The 16,880-nt window shown below is 37.9% G+C and overlaps 1 protein-coding gene across 2 annotated transcripts in view; it reads right to left on the bottom strand.

Moving 5' to 3' along the window:
- Positions 1-10,142: 10,142 nt before the first annotated feature.
- The window catches only part of LOC124794745 (glycerol-3-phosphate dehydrogenase, mitochondrial), a 185,945-nt gene continuing 179,207 nt past the window's right edge, over positions 10,143-16,880 (bottom strand). For both annotated transcript variants that reach the window (XM_047258354.1, XM_047258353.1), the window contains exon 13: positions 10,143-11,954. In XM_047258354.1, the coding sequence (XP_047114310.1) occupies positions 11,820-11,954 (135 nt within the window). In that variant the 3' untranslated portion in view covers positions 10,143-11,819. The remainder of the gene's footprint in view (positions 11,955-16,880) is intronic.

The raw sequence follows: 16,880 nt of genomic DNA on the forward strand, positions 1-16,880 counted from the left end.
CTTTGTGCAATCTGTGACTGACATGCAACCGTGTGCCTCAGCCAGTCCTACAACACTTCCAGAGTCATGACACTGGTGTTTCTGGCCTCAAAACTATTTGGCCAATCAGGGACCAGGATTTTTCTTATGCCTATATTTGTTTCAATTGCTGCCAGCGAGTATCTAGCCAGCAGAGTTGGATGATGCCATGCCACGTCAGCAACTGTTATATTTGAATCTACATGTCATACCATGTTGGAGCCTCCACATCACCAAAATGCCACGTTATGATTCTGCCCAGACTGAAAGTTGGGAAAAGTATTGTACCATCACTACTCAAACTGAATCTGGTCTCACCCAAGATGAGCAAGCCACCCCATTCCTCGTTAGTGTAATCCCTATGCTCTTGGCACCATCAAAAGAGGTGCTGCTGGTTAGTAGGTATCAGCAGAACACAGTTTACTGGTTGTAGGGCAAAGAGACCACCCCCTGCAGTTACATGCCACTTTGGAGCACGAGACTGAGTGCATTGCGGTTTTGTTAAATGTGACTGCAATTGCAGCTGTTGTTTGAGGTGGGTCCCTTCTTATGTGCTGCACTATGTAGTGATCATCTGCTGTTGTAGATGACCATAACTAACCATCTCCCCTCCTTTGGCCAGCAGTAGCTGCAGTTCAGAAAACTCTCGAGAGTGCACGAGAAACAGTGCTGTGAGCAATACCAAACTCCTCGGCTACTTTCATCACACTTCACCAACCTTCCAGTCTGCCAATAATTCTTCCCAATGTGAAGTCATCCAAATGTTGTCTTCAGGTATGTTGTAATGAAGATCACCACCACACTGCACTTTAATTGGTCACTGATGGACACACACTGTCTTTTCCTGTTCCTTCAACTGCCTTCTGTTACACGACCAACCCCATTTGGCACTATAGTCATTATATGTGATGTCCAGCCCTCTGTGTGTGACTGGGAGACCTCTAACAACATGCTCGTGTATTTTATTACATTTCTACCAAGTAATTAATATGTTAAATTACTTTATCTATCTTGTCCTTCAGTTCTGAAGAGCAGTTTTCTTTCACCCGTAATATTAGTTGACTTTTTGGATTTGGGTGTTAGTTTCTAGATGCATATAATTACAAAATATGGCTGAGAGTCAAAGGCTGCACGAATACTTGATTCAGGCCACTTATTGCCTGTGGGCCACAATTTGATGACCACAGATTTTGATATTTGTCCAGGTAGACTCCTAAGTAATTGCATTGTCTTTCAGCCTTAAAAGTATGACTCATAATACGTCTGATCTTTTCTGTTTTTAGTCTCACTTAAGAGTTGTTAGGATTTGGTCTAATGCAGCACCTCATCCAATTTTGCAGTTTAGTCCAATAACTGGCTGACAGCGTATGCATACCGTTGAGGCCCGATAGCAACACTCGATGGTGTTGATGACACAGTTGTATATCATCACTGTATCTGGTCACAAACTGATCCATCCTAAAGCTACCCTGGTCATTACTGCTGTTCACTGGATTCCTCAGTCACAGTGTGGTACACCAGCACAGTTTCCTTTATGGCAATTGATTCTATGATTCACTGTACCATCTCAGTGCCCACACTAATATGATGGGCAGTGTGGAAGACTATTCATCACAGATTTTAGCTGTCTTCTATCAATTTGTTGGCATACTGATTGACAGAGAAGGCAGCCTGCTGTCTTGTGGTTTAAAGTCTCATGAGGTTCTCCCAGACCTTCCTAGATATTGCAACTGCAATATGGTCCAAGCCGTTCCATGTCAACTTATTTTTTCTCTGCTGCTTTGGGATCCAGTTACCTTTAGTACCCATCAACCAAATTCTCCTATATTTTCAAAGAATGCAAAGTCTTACAGAATATGCTGAGTGTCCGCACTGCCACAAATATAATCATCACTTACCCATCTTTTTATTTTGTACAAATATATAGCACACAGGTCATGATCACTCAGGTAATTCATTAGAGTGCATCTCTCCCACCCCCAAATGGTTAAGGGATCATTTCTTAGTCATTCCCTAATGTTATAGGAAAGTTTGTATGTTCTGCCAGTGTGAGAAGTTTTCTGTTCATTCTGCCACCATTGTCAAATGCAATACCATATTTCTTTTTTCACGTATCCCTCAAATTCAAACATTCTATCTACTTGCATTTGATCATCTTTCTTGAATTAGTATAGGGCTCCTCTTTTCCTGATTTCAAGATCAAAAAGGCACATTCACAGAATGATTTACAACAATCCTAATAGTGTAGCAAACCTATCAGACAGATCAGTACCGATATACAGGTGTTGCAAAATTTTACTGACAAACTTCAAGGGGTTGTAGAGGGTATCATCAGGAACAAATTAAGGACAAGAAACCATATCCAGAAATGTCATCCAATGGCACTACGGAACATCCACATTTTGATGCTGAAGCCTGCCATTAGGTCACCCCTTCGGCAGCAAATGTGACTTTGTTTGATGATGGACCATAGACGGAACATCTCACAGTGTTGTTTGTTGATCAGTGATTGCGACTGATTGCCACGATCACCAATGGAGAAGACAGAGCTAGCTGCTGTGTAGATAAGCCTTGTCTTGGTGAATGTGATGCTCTGTTGCCTCAGCTGATGATGGTTTTAGACAAAGGTTTCGTCTGTAGTTCAGTTTTCACCTGAAACTCTCTAAGGTATCCATTGGTTTTTGGTTTACAGGAGAAAAATTAACTGCAGATAGAAACCCATACCTGAAACCATCATCCAATGAGGCAACAGAGCATTGTATTCATAGGAACATAGCCTATATATACAGCAACTAGCTCCATATTCTCATCTGGCAATCATTGCAATCATCAACAATCACTGAATGCAAAAAACATTATGAGACATTCCACCTACCGTCTGCCAGTGTACAAAGTCACATTTGCTACCGAAGTGGTGGCCTTATGGTATGGGCCAGCACCTGTAACTTGAATGCTCTATAGCATTGTTGGTTAGCAGTTCCAGATTTATTCCTCATGACACCCTCTACCGTACATCGAAGTCTGTTGGCATCATTTTCTAACACCTTTATATGAATGATAGTTTTGCTTGTGTATTGTCCCAATTTAAGAGGAAGTTGATGAAACATTTTCTTGGTGGACATGGGGGATGTTTTACATATCTCATCTGCTTGGGAGTCCCTAGATGACATATAACTTAGCACTGAAAATGCTGAATTCTATTGGTAGGTGAATCCTTAGGATTTTGGAGTTGTCTGTGTAAACTACTGTGTCATTATAGAGGTTGTTTAAGGTATGAAGGAATGTATGCTAGTACATAAATTCTGTCATGCCGGTATTCAACTTGTTGCATGCAAATAATTTGAAATTTATCCTGGATTCCATTATCAGCCAAGATGGCTGGCTACTCCCTTCAACATAGTGGGAGAACCTTGATATGTGTTTACTTGGAGAAGTCATCTTTGTAAATAAGTAAATGTGGATTGTTCATTGTTTTATAGGATTGACACATTATTACTCCTGTTTAATTTTAGAATTTTAACTTCAGGTGAAACAACACGTACTATATCACATGAAAGTTCTTACGTTCAATTGTAAGGTGTATTATAGCATACATCAAAGTGGAATGACAGTAATTACACCATAGTAATTTGCAACAAATGGAAATTTTATTAATAACTATTTAAAAATATATGTTGTGTGTGTCTTTTGTTTGCATTGTTGTAATTCTCTCTTGCAAAAACTGCACATTTTACATATTTGTTTGCTGACTGGAGCAATGAATTTCATATCACACCCAGATTGGAAAAAAGTGCATGACTAAAATAAAAATTCAACTCATGTTCTGTTCCATTTTCAACTAGAATTTAGGAGATTCTGTACTTTACCATTTTGAGAAATAACATACAAGGGTGAGTCAAATGAAAACCTTAAATGTGTAATAACAAATGGTGTGACTTCAGTGGAAGATGCTCCTCGTCCAGGTCAGGCACAACAAGTTGTGACACCACAGAACATTGCACCAGTTGAAGCCATAGTGAAGGAAAACCGCTGAGTGACACTGAATGACATTGCAGCATGTTTACAGATTAGCCATGGGTCAGCACATCTCATTGTGCATGATGTGCTCCAGTTTCACAAAGTGTCTCCAAGATGGGTGCCACCGCAGCTGACGCCTGAAATGAGAGAACGACGTGTTGATGCTTGTGAAGAACTTCTTCGGCACTTTGAATGAGGAGGTGATGGCTTCCTTGCAAGAACCGTTACTGGGGACGAAACCTGGGTTCACTTCCAGCAACTGGAAATGAAGAGAGCGAGCAAGGAATGGCACCATTCCTTATCACCAAAACAAAAGAAGCTTTGAACAGAACCATCAGCAGGGAAGGTTATGCTGACTCTCTTTTGGGACGAAAAGGCATCATTTTGGAGCGTTATATGCCTAGAGGGACCACTGTCACCAGTGCATCATACACAGATCTCCTAAAATATCATGTGCGGCCCCTAATCAAATCGAAGCGATGTGGATTGCTGGCAGCAGGTGTCCTTTTGCAACATGACAATGCAAGGCCCCACACTGCCCGTACAACAGTTGCAACAATCACAGACCTGCATTTTGATTGTCTTCTTCATCCACCATACTCACCAGACCTTGCCCCAAGTGATTTCCATATGTTTGGACCACTCAAAGACGTAATGGGAGGAAGGAAATTTCATTCTGATGAAGAGGTACGCCACGCGGTGCATGAGTGGTGGTGTGGACAACCAACAGAATTTTTTCCTAAAGGAATTTATGCACTTTGTAAGTGCTGGAGGACTTGAATTGAGCGTGGGGGAGATTATGTTGAAAAGTGATACGCTTTGTACCACTTCTGCACAATAAACAATATTTAAAAAAATATTTAAAGTTTTCATTTGACTCACCCTAGAATGATATATCAGATCAATTACTAATGTAATTTTTGTTTTCTTTTACATGTAGTACACAATGATGATGATTTTATCGTACTCAGCACCATTTTTAAGTGTGTGCTTGCTGAATATAAATACACGGAGCTTGTGAACTGAGTAAAGAAATCTTTCCTTACAAAAACAATTATTATGACAGTGCACTGTGATACAGAGGTTTGACTATTACAGATACAAATGAAAGTGCCAAGTAGAGGACACTGAAACATGCAAATAATCCTAAAAAGAAACCAATAGCTTCCGCAGTACTATGTACTATGTGGTGTCACAAGGCTTAGGCCTGTCCCACCCCTCATTAAATTGACCAAGACTTATACGAATAATTGTAAGAACAGTTATTATTATTATGTTCTTTAAGTTTGTTTTTGGGTTTTCAGAAATACTGTGGGAAGAAAGTTTATTTATGTTGCAGATAATGTGGAAGACGTTGCCCAACGATCACCACGAAAGTTCGATGTAGCGGCAAGTGGGCAAGGAATAAAATGAATGCTGCAAACTACCGTGAGCCATGGAAGAGCCTGGGCCGTGAGGGCGTCGAGCTTCCTAGGTTGTTGTTGGACAACGTCAAAGGAAGAGATACTCTGCTTTCTCTTTGTAAACAGATCGATCGAGTCTTGAAAGGTTCATGTAAAACGTATAGGCGGGTAACAGATTAGGTGGGACCCGATGCCTGTAATACTTCCACAGTTATTAAATGGCAAAACCAATAGGACGAGGGATGAAGGTAAAGCACTTGAGAGGTTTAAGAAAAGTAGCCTGGGCTGGGGGAGACTTACTGGATGGGGTGAGAAGGAAAGACTGATTGTTGGGAAATGCACTGAATGATATTTGAAAACCTGTTTTTCAAATCTCCTCTGGTGCAGTCTCCAACAATCAGTCCTTCCTTCTCATCCCACCTGGTAAGTCTCCCCTGATCCAGGTTTCTGGGTGACTTTTATGAACTAGACCCCTTTTCCTATACCTCTAAAGTCCTTTGCCTTCAATCCTCCTGCCAGAAGAAGAAGCCACTGGCTCCAAAAGCTTGCATATGTAAAACCTTTTTTATGTGTGTGTCCTCCTGCCACTGCTTGATGAGTAGATTTTTTATCTATCCAATTACATTATAAATTTTAATGCAGATTCATGTGGCTGGCTGACAAATAATGTAAGAAAAAAAAGAACCATCCAATCAACTGTTAAAATCTCCATAATATCTTAGGGAGAGGTCTTGATACCCTACAAAATTTTAAAATCCATGACATAGTAACTCTTCCAATCACTGCTTAAAATGGAGGTAATGTCTCCAGTCAAACAATTCACTGTCCTCTTATTGTAATATGAACAACTTTTAGTTAAAGAGTGGCATGCTTGTGTAATTACATCACATGCATCACTTTCTGCAGGCCCACCCATGATGTAGGAGGAAGCCATGGGATAAAGAGCAAGGCCCTATATGAAGGCAAGTTAAAATGACTTCATTTTGTCTGAGTGGCCAGATGGAAAGATGCCATGGTCAGGTAGTTGGCCTAACCATCTGAAATTTGTTTTCACTTGATTTCAGCCATTTTCTCCAGCATACCCATTACTGTTCTCCTTAGTAGTGATATAGCTGACCACTGGGGGTCCTTACAAAAGTTACTGAATTCTCATCAAAAGCTTGCTTGGATGCTGCATCAAGAACCTGGTTACAGTGGATTCTGACATGCTCCGGTACCCTGCAGTATGAAACGTCTTCGTCTTGCTTCTGCAGAGAGGACAGAGTATTCACAATAAGTGTTATAGAAGGATCTTTGCTGTATACATTTTCTTGGTGCTCTGCAGAGCACTAAAGAGTTGGACCAGATAAGGAAGTTTTCTGTATGGCCATACACCATCTGCTACGAAGCCATCAGGTTTGCACATAAACTGGTACTGAAGATACTGAATTCTGTTTGTGGGTAAATCTTGAGGATGTTGTCTGAGCAAACACTAGAATGAACAGTCAATTAGGTCTCCTTACTTGGAGTTGTCTGTGTAACCCTTACATCATTACAACACTTGCGTTAAGTACCAAGTAACATAGGCCGATACATAAAATTTGTCGTATTTAACTTGTTATAGACCAGTAATTTAAAACTTATTCCCAGTCCCATCAACAGCCAAGCTTGCTACTTCCTCCAACATTCTTGGAGAACCTTGATATCTTCTGTGCTGTTCCTTAGGAGTTAAGGAGACCACTCGCCAGAAAGCAGAATTGTTCTCTCTCTCTCTCTCTCTCTCTCTCTCTCTCTCTCTCTCTCTCTCTCTCTCTCTCTCGTGTGTGTGTGTGTGTGTGTGTGTGTGTGTGTGTGTGTGTGTGTGTGTGTAAAGTATTTACAGTCTACCAGAACTTTCTTGCAGAATTCTATGTTGTTCACTTCTACAACCTTTTTCACCACTAATTATGTTTGTGAGTTGCGTGCATAGCAGAATTATGCAATACAAAAACTGCAGAAAATGAATTTTTTGTTTTACAAAGCTGTTTTATCCTACTGTAAAGTGACACACACACACACACACACACACACACACACACACACACACACACACATTTTTCAAAACAGACAATATGTGTCAGTTCGCATCAAAAATCGAAGGCAAGTTAGTGGTACCGGAAGTTGAAAGAAGACAATAATACAGAATAAGACAATGAACAAAACAGGTTTTAGCTCAGTGTTTAACATGAAAGAAAAGGCCAAAAGAGGACAGGTTAGATAATGTTGAAATAGCTCCGGCAATGCATTCAGTGTAGGGTGCTTGTATTGAAACGAATATTCATCCAAGAAAAGTAACATGACCTGGAGTCAAGAGGAGGATACACAAAGATGAATACAGCCTAATACAAAAGGTATTAGGTAAAAGAGGTTTAAAATTATGGAACAGAATTATGACCAGTATCTTCAAGTCCCAGGATAAGATGCAAGCACCTACTGCAAGGACAATGGGGAGTGTAGCTATGTCAGCTATTACAGCTTCTAAACGAAATGTAAAAAGGATGAACTTCAGAAAAAAAGTATCATATGGGATGAGAGAATTTTTGGGGCGGTGAACCCTGTCATCAGAATCTTAAAACACAGGATGTGAATACTCATTGGGCAGTATTCAACTTCTAGTCATTTACTTGTATCATAATCACAACAATGTTATTAAGATAATCTGGATATCACATCAGTGCAATAAGTAAACTTTGAAATACAGATCAGGCAGTTCATTATAAATCAATAATAAATTTTGTGTAGCAGAAGTATTTTACTTCTATGCACAATAGGAAGCCTTGTTAGTTTTAATGATTTCCTTAAGAGTGATCTGTAGTGCACATAAATTAAACCTAGAGTTATGTAAACAGGAGGAGGAAGGGGAAGAAAGGAAAGGAATTGGAAGGAACTGATGACATCAGCTGCATCAGAACTTTATGTGGATTCAGGAGCAATGAGTGAAAATGTGTGCTGGACCAGGACTCAAGAGTGTTTGTCGCAGCTCCATGGAATATCTCAGTACACTTCCCATCTGACCCACACTACCACCCAGCACCAACTATCCTCAATCTCTATCCATGTCCTCCACTCTCGTTAATTTTAGATACCTGCATGAGGTCAAATGATACTGTGCATCCGCACTGCACGTTATGGATTCGTTGGCCATTGAGGTGAATCAATTATATGAATGCAAACACTCTCATAAAACTGAAAATGTTGCTAAGCTTTTGGACAATATCCTCCTTCAGAGCTAACTAGTACAGAATATACATAACATTTGGTACCAGCTCTGAAGCAGGACATTGAAAGCTTCGAACATTTTACAGTTTTACTTATGTGCCGCGCAACCACTCAGTGCCTCAGCTACAATCCTTCCATTATTTACATTCAATCCAGAACTTTCAATTACATATTGAAATGTGGTACTAATTCTCATTTGCAGACAGTGGGCTTTTTAGACATCAAATGACAGAAATCTATGAAGAACAATGACTTAGACTCCCAATGAAAGAAAATAACAGAATGTAACATCACAACCAAAACGTAAGGAGAGAAGGACTGAAAACACCAACGCAAATTTTCTCTTTCATGATCCACATACAGGTTTCTCAGCATAAAAACTTTGAAAATAAAACTGTTTATATACAATTTGTAACTTCCTTACCCTGAAGAAGAATTAAGGGGGAATTTTATTTAGTCAAATATGGAGACCAACCCAGACATCACATCACTTGAAAATATTCTAAAGCATTGTTATTTGTTCCCACACTGCTATCACATTGCAGCAAATAAACAATACTATCACTTAACAGAAAACTCATCTGCTACACTTAATTGCAAGCTCACTAATTCACCAGCTTCTCAAATTAAAGATTTTGGGTGCTGGATGATTATGGTTTAACTATCTGTCAATAAGAGGGTCACTGAAGATGGAACAAAAGTTCGAATTGGGAGATTAAAATCAGTTGTGTCCTTTTCAAAAGAATCATTATTGCTTTTTCCTTAAGTGATTTACAGCAACCACAAAAGATCTGAATCTAAATGGCCATATGGAGATTTGAACTTCCAAATGAAAGTTCAAGAGCTGAACCATTCCTCCAACATGATTGCTTTAAGGTTACTTAAACTTTGTGTGGTACGCTCATTTCTTTTTGTCCTGGAAATCAATCTGCAGTGCCTGTGACAAAAAAGAAAATCAATAGAAATTATCTTGTGCTAAGAATGCTAAAATAGTTTAGGTTTAATGTCAACACGAAAATGCTCATACCTTGATCCAGGGATTTCTATCTACTGAAGGAGGTGCATAAGGGATAAGATAGAAGGCCTTATAGTAGACTACACAATAAACCCCGATTTTTATTCATTTTCCATAGTTTCGCTAAATCATTTCTGATGAACTGCAGGACAGGTCATTGAGTGTCTTGGTTGATTCCCTGTTTTTTTTTCTGTGACTAACCCAGCATTCCCTCTCAAATGATCACTAGAGTACATAAGCGTTTATATTTCTTCCCCTTCTTTCTCAGTTTTGTGTGTCCTGTTTGCATTTTGTATACCAGAAATAGTACAACAAATGTAGGATGCCACATTTCTTTAAATAAAAAATAATATTAATAGCATAGGATGGGTATTTATAGAGGAAAGATAATTAATGGGCATATTTACTAGGACATAACTGTTTTAACAAGGTCTCAATTACTACACAGAATATCTCCATCTTCATGTTTATTGACTGATTAATTGCCTATAGTAATCACAACATCAATTTAGTCTCGAACTCATGTTTTCTGTTTTTAGTTTCAGTGAAAATCATATTATAGACGTCTTAAAACCATGCTATAAAGCATATGAAAACTTTTCATATAGACTTAGTTTTTGTACATAACTGATCAGTCAATATTGAATTACAAGATTTATAATACAAGAACATCCATATCACAGAGGCATAGGTTGGGCACATGGATAAATAAATAAATAATTTAAAATAGAGACAGATATTAGGACAAAGACGAAAACAGGAAAGGATAGTACTAGCACTAATGGAATGAGAATTAGGTCATTCAGCAACATTTAAAATCAATAATCTCACAGATCATTTTCTTCAGAAAATGTGAAGCAAGATAACTCTTGTAATAATACTTTCCGTACTTTACACACACACACACACACACACACACACACACACACACACACACACACACACAGGAATACAAAATAAAAACAATCGTCTAACTCTGAGGGTTACATTATGTCACAACAAACATTTCATACTGGGAACAACAAAAAGAGCTTCCTTTTGCAGGATGCCTGATTTTAAAATCATGGTGTAGCAGTTCTCGCATATAAGATGATAATGCACAGAATGTATCAAATGGCAGCTGTTAAATTCAGTATGCAATATGTAAACACAGTATACTATACAAAATATTATTTTTTACATGAAAAAGCTATAAAAAACTCTGTGTTACACAGTTTAGTCTGGCTTATTAGGATTTGCTTTAAGCATCTTATTTAAATAAACAGCATATACTGCCATGAATATAGTACTTGCTAAAATATTTCTTTCAGCACATATTTTCTAATAGCTCTCAAAAAATCAATTGAAAAATATAGAAATTTGTAATTAACTGTAAACAGAGATTATTACATGCCTCTAAGGACAGTACATAATTTACAATATTAAGCTGACAGCAATGGAGATGCTGTTTCAAACACGTACTGCTCTGGTGCTGCAATGTGTAGATGTGTCTATGAAACAGTTATTGTGAATACTTTCACAATAAGCACTAGAGTCTTCCATGTTTTTAGCATGAGAAATGTAGATAAACAAGTTATTTATCTTATAAGAAGTACTCAGTTGTTTTTTAAGTTAATGTCTGTTAACAGGCAAATTTCATACTCAGTAATAGCAAACTTATGATGTATTTATGTCAACTGAAAATGAGAATAGCAAATAAATGCTGCCAAAATAGTTTGATTCTTCACGAAAATCATACATTTAGATGGTGACAAAATATCAGATCCTGCATATGTACAAAAATATAAGTTACAGACACACTTTAGTGTTTGCATTTATATAAATACTTATGATTACGAAACTTGTCTTTTAGCCACAGTAGCTTATTTACATAGTCTCTTCACACAGCATAACTCAATAAACTCTTGAGTATTAACACATTTAAACTCTCAAAATTAAAGAGCTCAAAACCTGAACTTACTTATAAATTTCACCTTAAAAACTGAGTGTTATTTCTTCGTATAGTTTTTTTTAATAAATAAGGTTTCCTCTGTATGATAGGAAGAGGAGAAAAGTGCATTTGTCAGACATTTGTCGCTACTATAAGCAGCGTTAAAGCCATATAAACAATTAGAAAAAATTACACATCATTACAGCCCTCCTCCACTGCGCTCCACTGAAATCTGTTTCTTTAGACGTTCTCGTTCGTGGTGCTCTTCTTCCATTTCTGCCATTCGAGCAAAACGAGAGTATGTTACATGTCCAGACTTGATAGCAGACATCATCTGTAAAGACATCAAATAATGTCATTGCAGATCCAATAATACTAAAACAAAGTATTTTCAGAAACCACAGCAAAAATGACTGACTTCTGTTGACTTAGTCTACAGCAAGCAAATTTCACTTCAGAAGTTTTGGAGAACATCTTTCTCTGTATGTTCACAACATAACATTATGTTTATAAAATTGGGGAAAAAGTGAATGATTATGAAAGAAAATGGAAAGTACATTTTAAAAGAATAAATGAAGACAGATCGTCGAAACAGTTAAGGCTTCATAAGCCCCAAGGAAGAAGAGAATCTGGAAGATGTAGGAAAAGATGTGAACAATTCTGAATTTCAACTCAGAACAGGCAGTCTGCCTAGACCATAAGGTATACAGGCAGTAGACACTGTTACTAGCAGTGTTAGTGGTCTCCATACATAAAAATTTCTTTCTTTCACAGTGTGTGTGTGGGTTGTTTTTTTTTTTTTTTTTTATACAAAGACCCACCTGAGAACTTATGCAGCCATTCTCAATTGTAGCCTAAATAAACACAATCATATAGAGAATGGCAAATATGTGAGAAAATGCCATCTTTGTTCATGATTAGCTCCACAGCATTTTGAATCCCACAAGTGGTGGTGCCAGTCAACAAAATGTTAACGCACTAGCAGGAGAATGCCTTTGATCCTTTTAAGAAATGGTTTGAGGAGATCAAGTAGAGCACACAATTTAAAGCAGTACACTTTGAGAAAACTTGTAATAGAGTTTTTACAAAAGCAGGAATTTGCACACTTCTTCATAACTTTCTGAGACACTCAAGCTTGTTATGCTCACCAGACTATATTTCACAAAAAAAATTATTAACGCATAACCTAACTTTTAGCATACAAGTTCATTTTATAGAGTAAGACTGTGAGCAAAGAAGTTACAATTGCAATCTGGTGTGTATAGAAGTATGGTGTTTCTGTACTTTGTAGATGTAAGTTATAATATCTAAGAGCACTTACTACATTATAACAGCACACAAACTAGAAATGCGTAACTTCCTGGCAGATTAAAACTGTATGTCGGACCAAGACTCGAACTCGGGACCTTTGCCTTTCATGGGCAACTGCTCTACCATCTGAGCTACCCAAACATGAGTCACGACCCGTTCTCACAGCCTCAATGCTGCCAATACCTCATCTCCCACCTTCCAAACTTCATATAAGTTGTTCTATCCTTTCTTCCAGGAGTGATAGTTCTGCAAGGTTTGCAAGTTGTCAGTTAATGAGGTCACAGGATGTTATTTTTGAAGAGAAAATTATGCAAATGGAAAGTCCAGTAGTTCCTGTGGATCTTGAGCTCCATCACTGGAAATCTGAAGATTCATCAGATGAGAAATTAGAACAGAATGAGTTCGATAATTACTATGATTTACAGGATGAAACTGAAGAAAGATTAAAATGATCTGACGATGGAAGAACTGGGCTACAACTGTGTAACCCTTTAATGCTGAAGTGTCCAAAAAGACTTCCAAGACAACATAATGCAGTTAGTGGCCTTTGAGGAACCAGAATCTTATTGTGGGCCATAAATCTGAGTCAATGAGACAAGTGAAAAGCAGTACTCGATCAAGAAATGGTGGCACATCAAGGAAATGGAAGAGGACAATTCCATATAAGTGGATCTATAAACTGAAGACAAATGCTGAATGATAGATTCAAAGCAATATTGGTTGTCAAAGGATTTTCTCAAAAGAAAGGGATTAATTATGAACAAACTTTCAGCATAGTGGAAAAGATGATGTACTCTAACACATTACTCAACATTGCAGCCAAAGAGAAGATGAATGTTGCACAAATAGATGTGACTACTGCCTTTCTTTACGGGGACCTGAAGGAAGTGATATTTACTACACAACCTGAAGGTTATAATGACAGTTCTAGACAAGTATGTCAATTAATGAAAAGCTTACATGGCCTGAAATAGTCACCCCGCTGGTGGAATGAGAGATTCACTAATTTTATGATGGAATTAAGATTCACGAGAAGTGGAGCTAATCCTTGCCTCTTTATGAGACAGAAAGCTTCTTACAAGATTTTCTTCATACTTTATGCTGAGGACAGATTGATTGTGACAAACAATGATAATGAATCTAAAGAATTTATTGAAGATCCTGAAAGAGAATTCAAAATTAAATCAAAGCCAGCATCATATTTCTTACACTTGGAAATTGTTAGAAAAGAAGATGGGTCCATTCAAGTCAGTAAGACTCACTACATCAAGAAAGTTCTAGAGCACTTTGGCATGAGTAAGTGTAGAGTTGTAACAACTCCAATTATCAAGGACAACAGCACGGAAGGGAACACATCAACACTGAATACCTTTGCAGACAAGCAGTTGCGTCCTTGATGTACCTAATGTGTGGGACAAGACCAAACATAGCATATTCTGTTGGAGTAGTATCTAGACGTCTTGAAAATACAACATAACGTGATGTAATGAAGGTAAAAAGAATTTTTTGCTATTTGAAAGGCAAATATGACTATGGACTTATTTACAAAAGTGATGAAGACAAAGGCATTCTTGAATGTTATAGTGATGTCGATCATGGGGGTGATTTAGGGACTGGACGATCTACCTTAGGTGTTCTCTGGCTGTACTTCCATGCACCTGTCAGTTGGATGAGTCAGTGACAAACTTCAGTTGCAATCTCTACTACAGAAGCTGAAGTTGTTGCAGCTAGTGAAGCAGCATGAGAAATGGTCCAGACTCAACTTTGCCGCCTAAAGGATTCAAAACCTTGCCTACGAGTGGACAATGAAGCTGCTGTTTGACTTGCACAGAATCCTGAATTTCACCGACTGACAAAACATATTCATCTCACACACTTTTCTGTTCAAGAATTAGTTCCATTTGGTGAAATTACCATTTCAAGAGTAGATATAGAAAATCACTTTGCAGTTTTATTAACAAAACCGTTATTTGCTGCCCGACTAAGACAGTTGTGCAAAAATATGAGAGTGTGTAAGTTATTAAATAAGGGAGAGCATTTAAGTTTTGTGTCATGAACAGTTTTATTTAATAACTTCACTGACATTTAAATATCTCTATCTTACCACACATGGATTGTTTTGCATTCTTTGCCACAATGGAAACTACCATTGTAAAGCATTATTCTGTAGACTTCTAATAAACCAGAGTGCTTTTTTTTTTTTACCTACAAATGACTTGAGTCATTCTTATAAAACCAAACATGTCTCATCTTGAGGTGGGGGTGAGGGATCAAGTGTCAAGTCCTGGTGCTGCGTGCCCATTCTGCCCACAGGCTGTACCACTCTCAGATGGTGCATTATTGACAAAGATGGATCTGGATGACACTTTTCTTATAGTTAGTTTTGATGTCACAATTCTTTTCGCATGGATGTCACTATAAGTCTCTCTGGTACAGTTTGAGGATAATTTGGGTATGGACACAATCAAACTGTTTTGACATGTGCTTACCACAACTTACTTCCAATGATGTGGGACGCTCTATGAATAAATCAACAGTGTCACCATATAATTGCTTCCAGCTTCATGAACTGCAAACTTGTATATAAAATACTTTCAGGAAACAGATATTGAAACCAGAACTATTTTACAGATATGTGGTAAATATTATTATGGTTGGATGTGGGATAAAGAAAACTACAGGAATTCCTGTAGGTGCAGTATGGAGTGCGTAAGTAGTAGTCCACAAAGACAGGTATGCAGTGGCAGAGCACAGTATCAACAAAGTGCGCAGGCTTGAATTTGAACAGCCAGACGCGATGGGTCATGCCAATAAGTCCTGGGCCTATGACAGACTGGGTAGCCAACATCAGCACTTGACACATGGAGGTCCCCCACCTACCACCACTTGGTATGACATACTTCCAGAGGGGTATAGTTGGACTGCCCAACAATCCAACAACACATGAGGCTATTGTCCAGTAGCTGTAAAAGATCACACACCCCAGGAATCTGACCCTCTGTATGAAGATGATGAGTGGAAAACTCTCAGAAATGTTGCTTCCAGATAACACTGTCACTTGGCTGATAACTGAGAAGATTCCACCAGTAATTATTCTTGTCTTAATTATGAGGTCTCACTAATGTTAATTATTTGGATTTTGTTGTAATAAATATCTTCTAATTTTCACAGTCATTTTATTAATTTTGTTATTCAACTCACTCTACTAGTTTATGTTCACATTCTGTCCATAAACCCAAATTGTCTTACAAGTTACAAAACCTCCAGTCCACTAACCCAAACATAAGACTGCCAATTAGTAGCTTTCTGGGGTTTTGTATTTTTTACAAACTATTGGAAATCTAATTATTAATCATACCCTTTTTGTGGTATTCATGTACACAGCAAGGGAAAGATGACAGTACTTTGCACTGCCCTTACCTCACCAGTCTTATCGTAAACCCATTATTCTCGGACAAAATATATGTTACAGACAATGCAATTATTTTATATTATATCTTAAATATCAGTTGTCTTCAGAAATTCCTTCTATAAGATTAAGTTTCCTAATCCTGTCATTTGCTCTTCAAGCTGACTTGGTGGTGGTCTCAGACACTCCATGAACATATAAATGTCAGCTTATACATTCAAGTCACACAGACATACGAAGCATAGACACACATGCCAAAAAAATAACTTGCCACAAAACCTGAAAAAAATCTGACATACTAGTTAAACAGACAGATTAAGAATGAAAAACATACTACTTGCACTACAAAATAAATATTTAAAAAATGTGGTGCAAAATGCAGGAAGGAAAAGGTGAATCCAATTGTTTCTTTTGCCTTGCTTTACAATTTCTACCTCTTTGATCAAGTAATATTACATGTTCTGGAATCATCTACAAATTTTGCATGCTTGTTTGCCTAACCCTGATTTAACAGTTTTCACTGCACAACAAAACATTTCC

This window comes from Schistocerca piceifrons, chromosome 4, assembly GCF_021461385.2.
Source record: "Schistocerca piceifrons isolate TAMUIC-IGC-003096 chromosome 4, iqSchPice1.1, whole genome shotgun sequence".
Lineage (NCBI taxonomy): Eukaryota > Metazoa > Arthropoda > Insecta > Orthoptera > Acrididae > Schistocerca > Schistocerca piceifrons.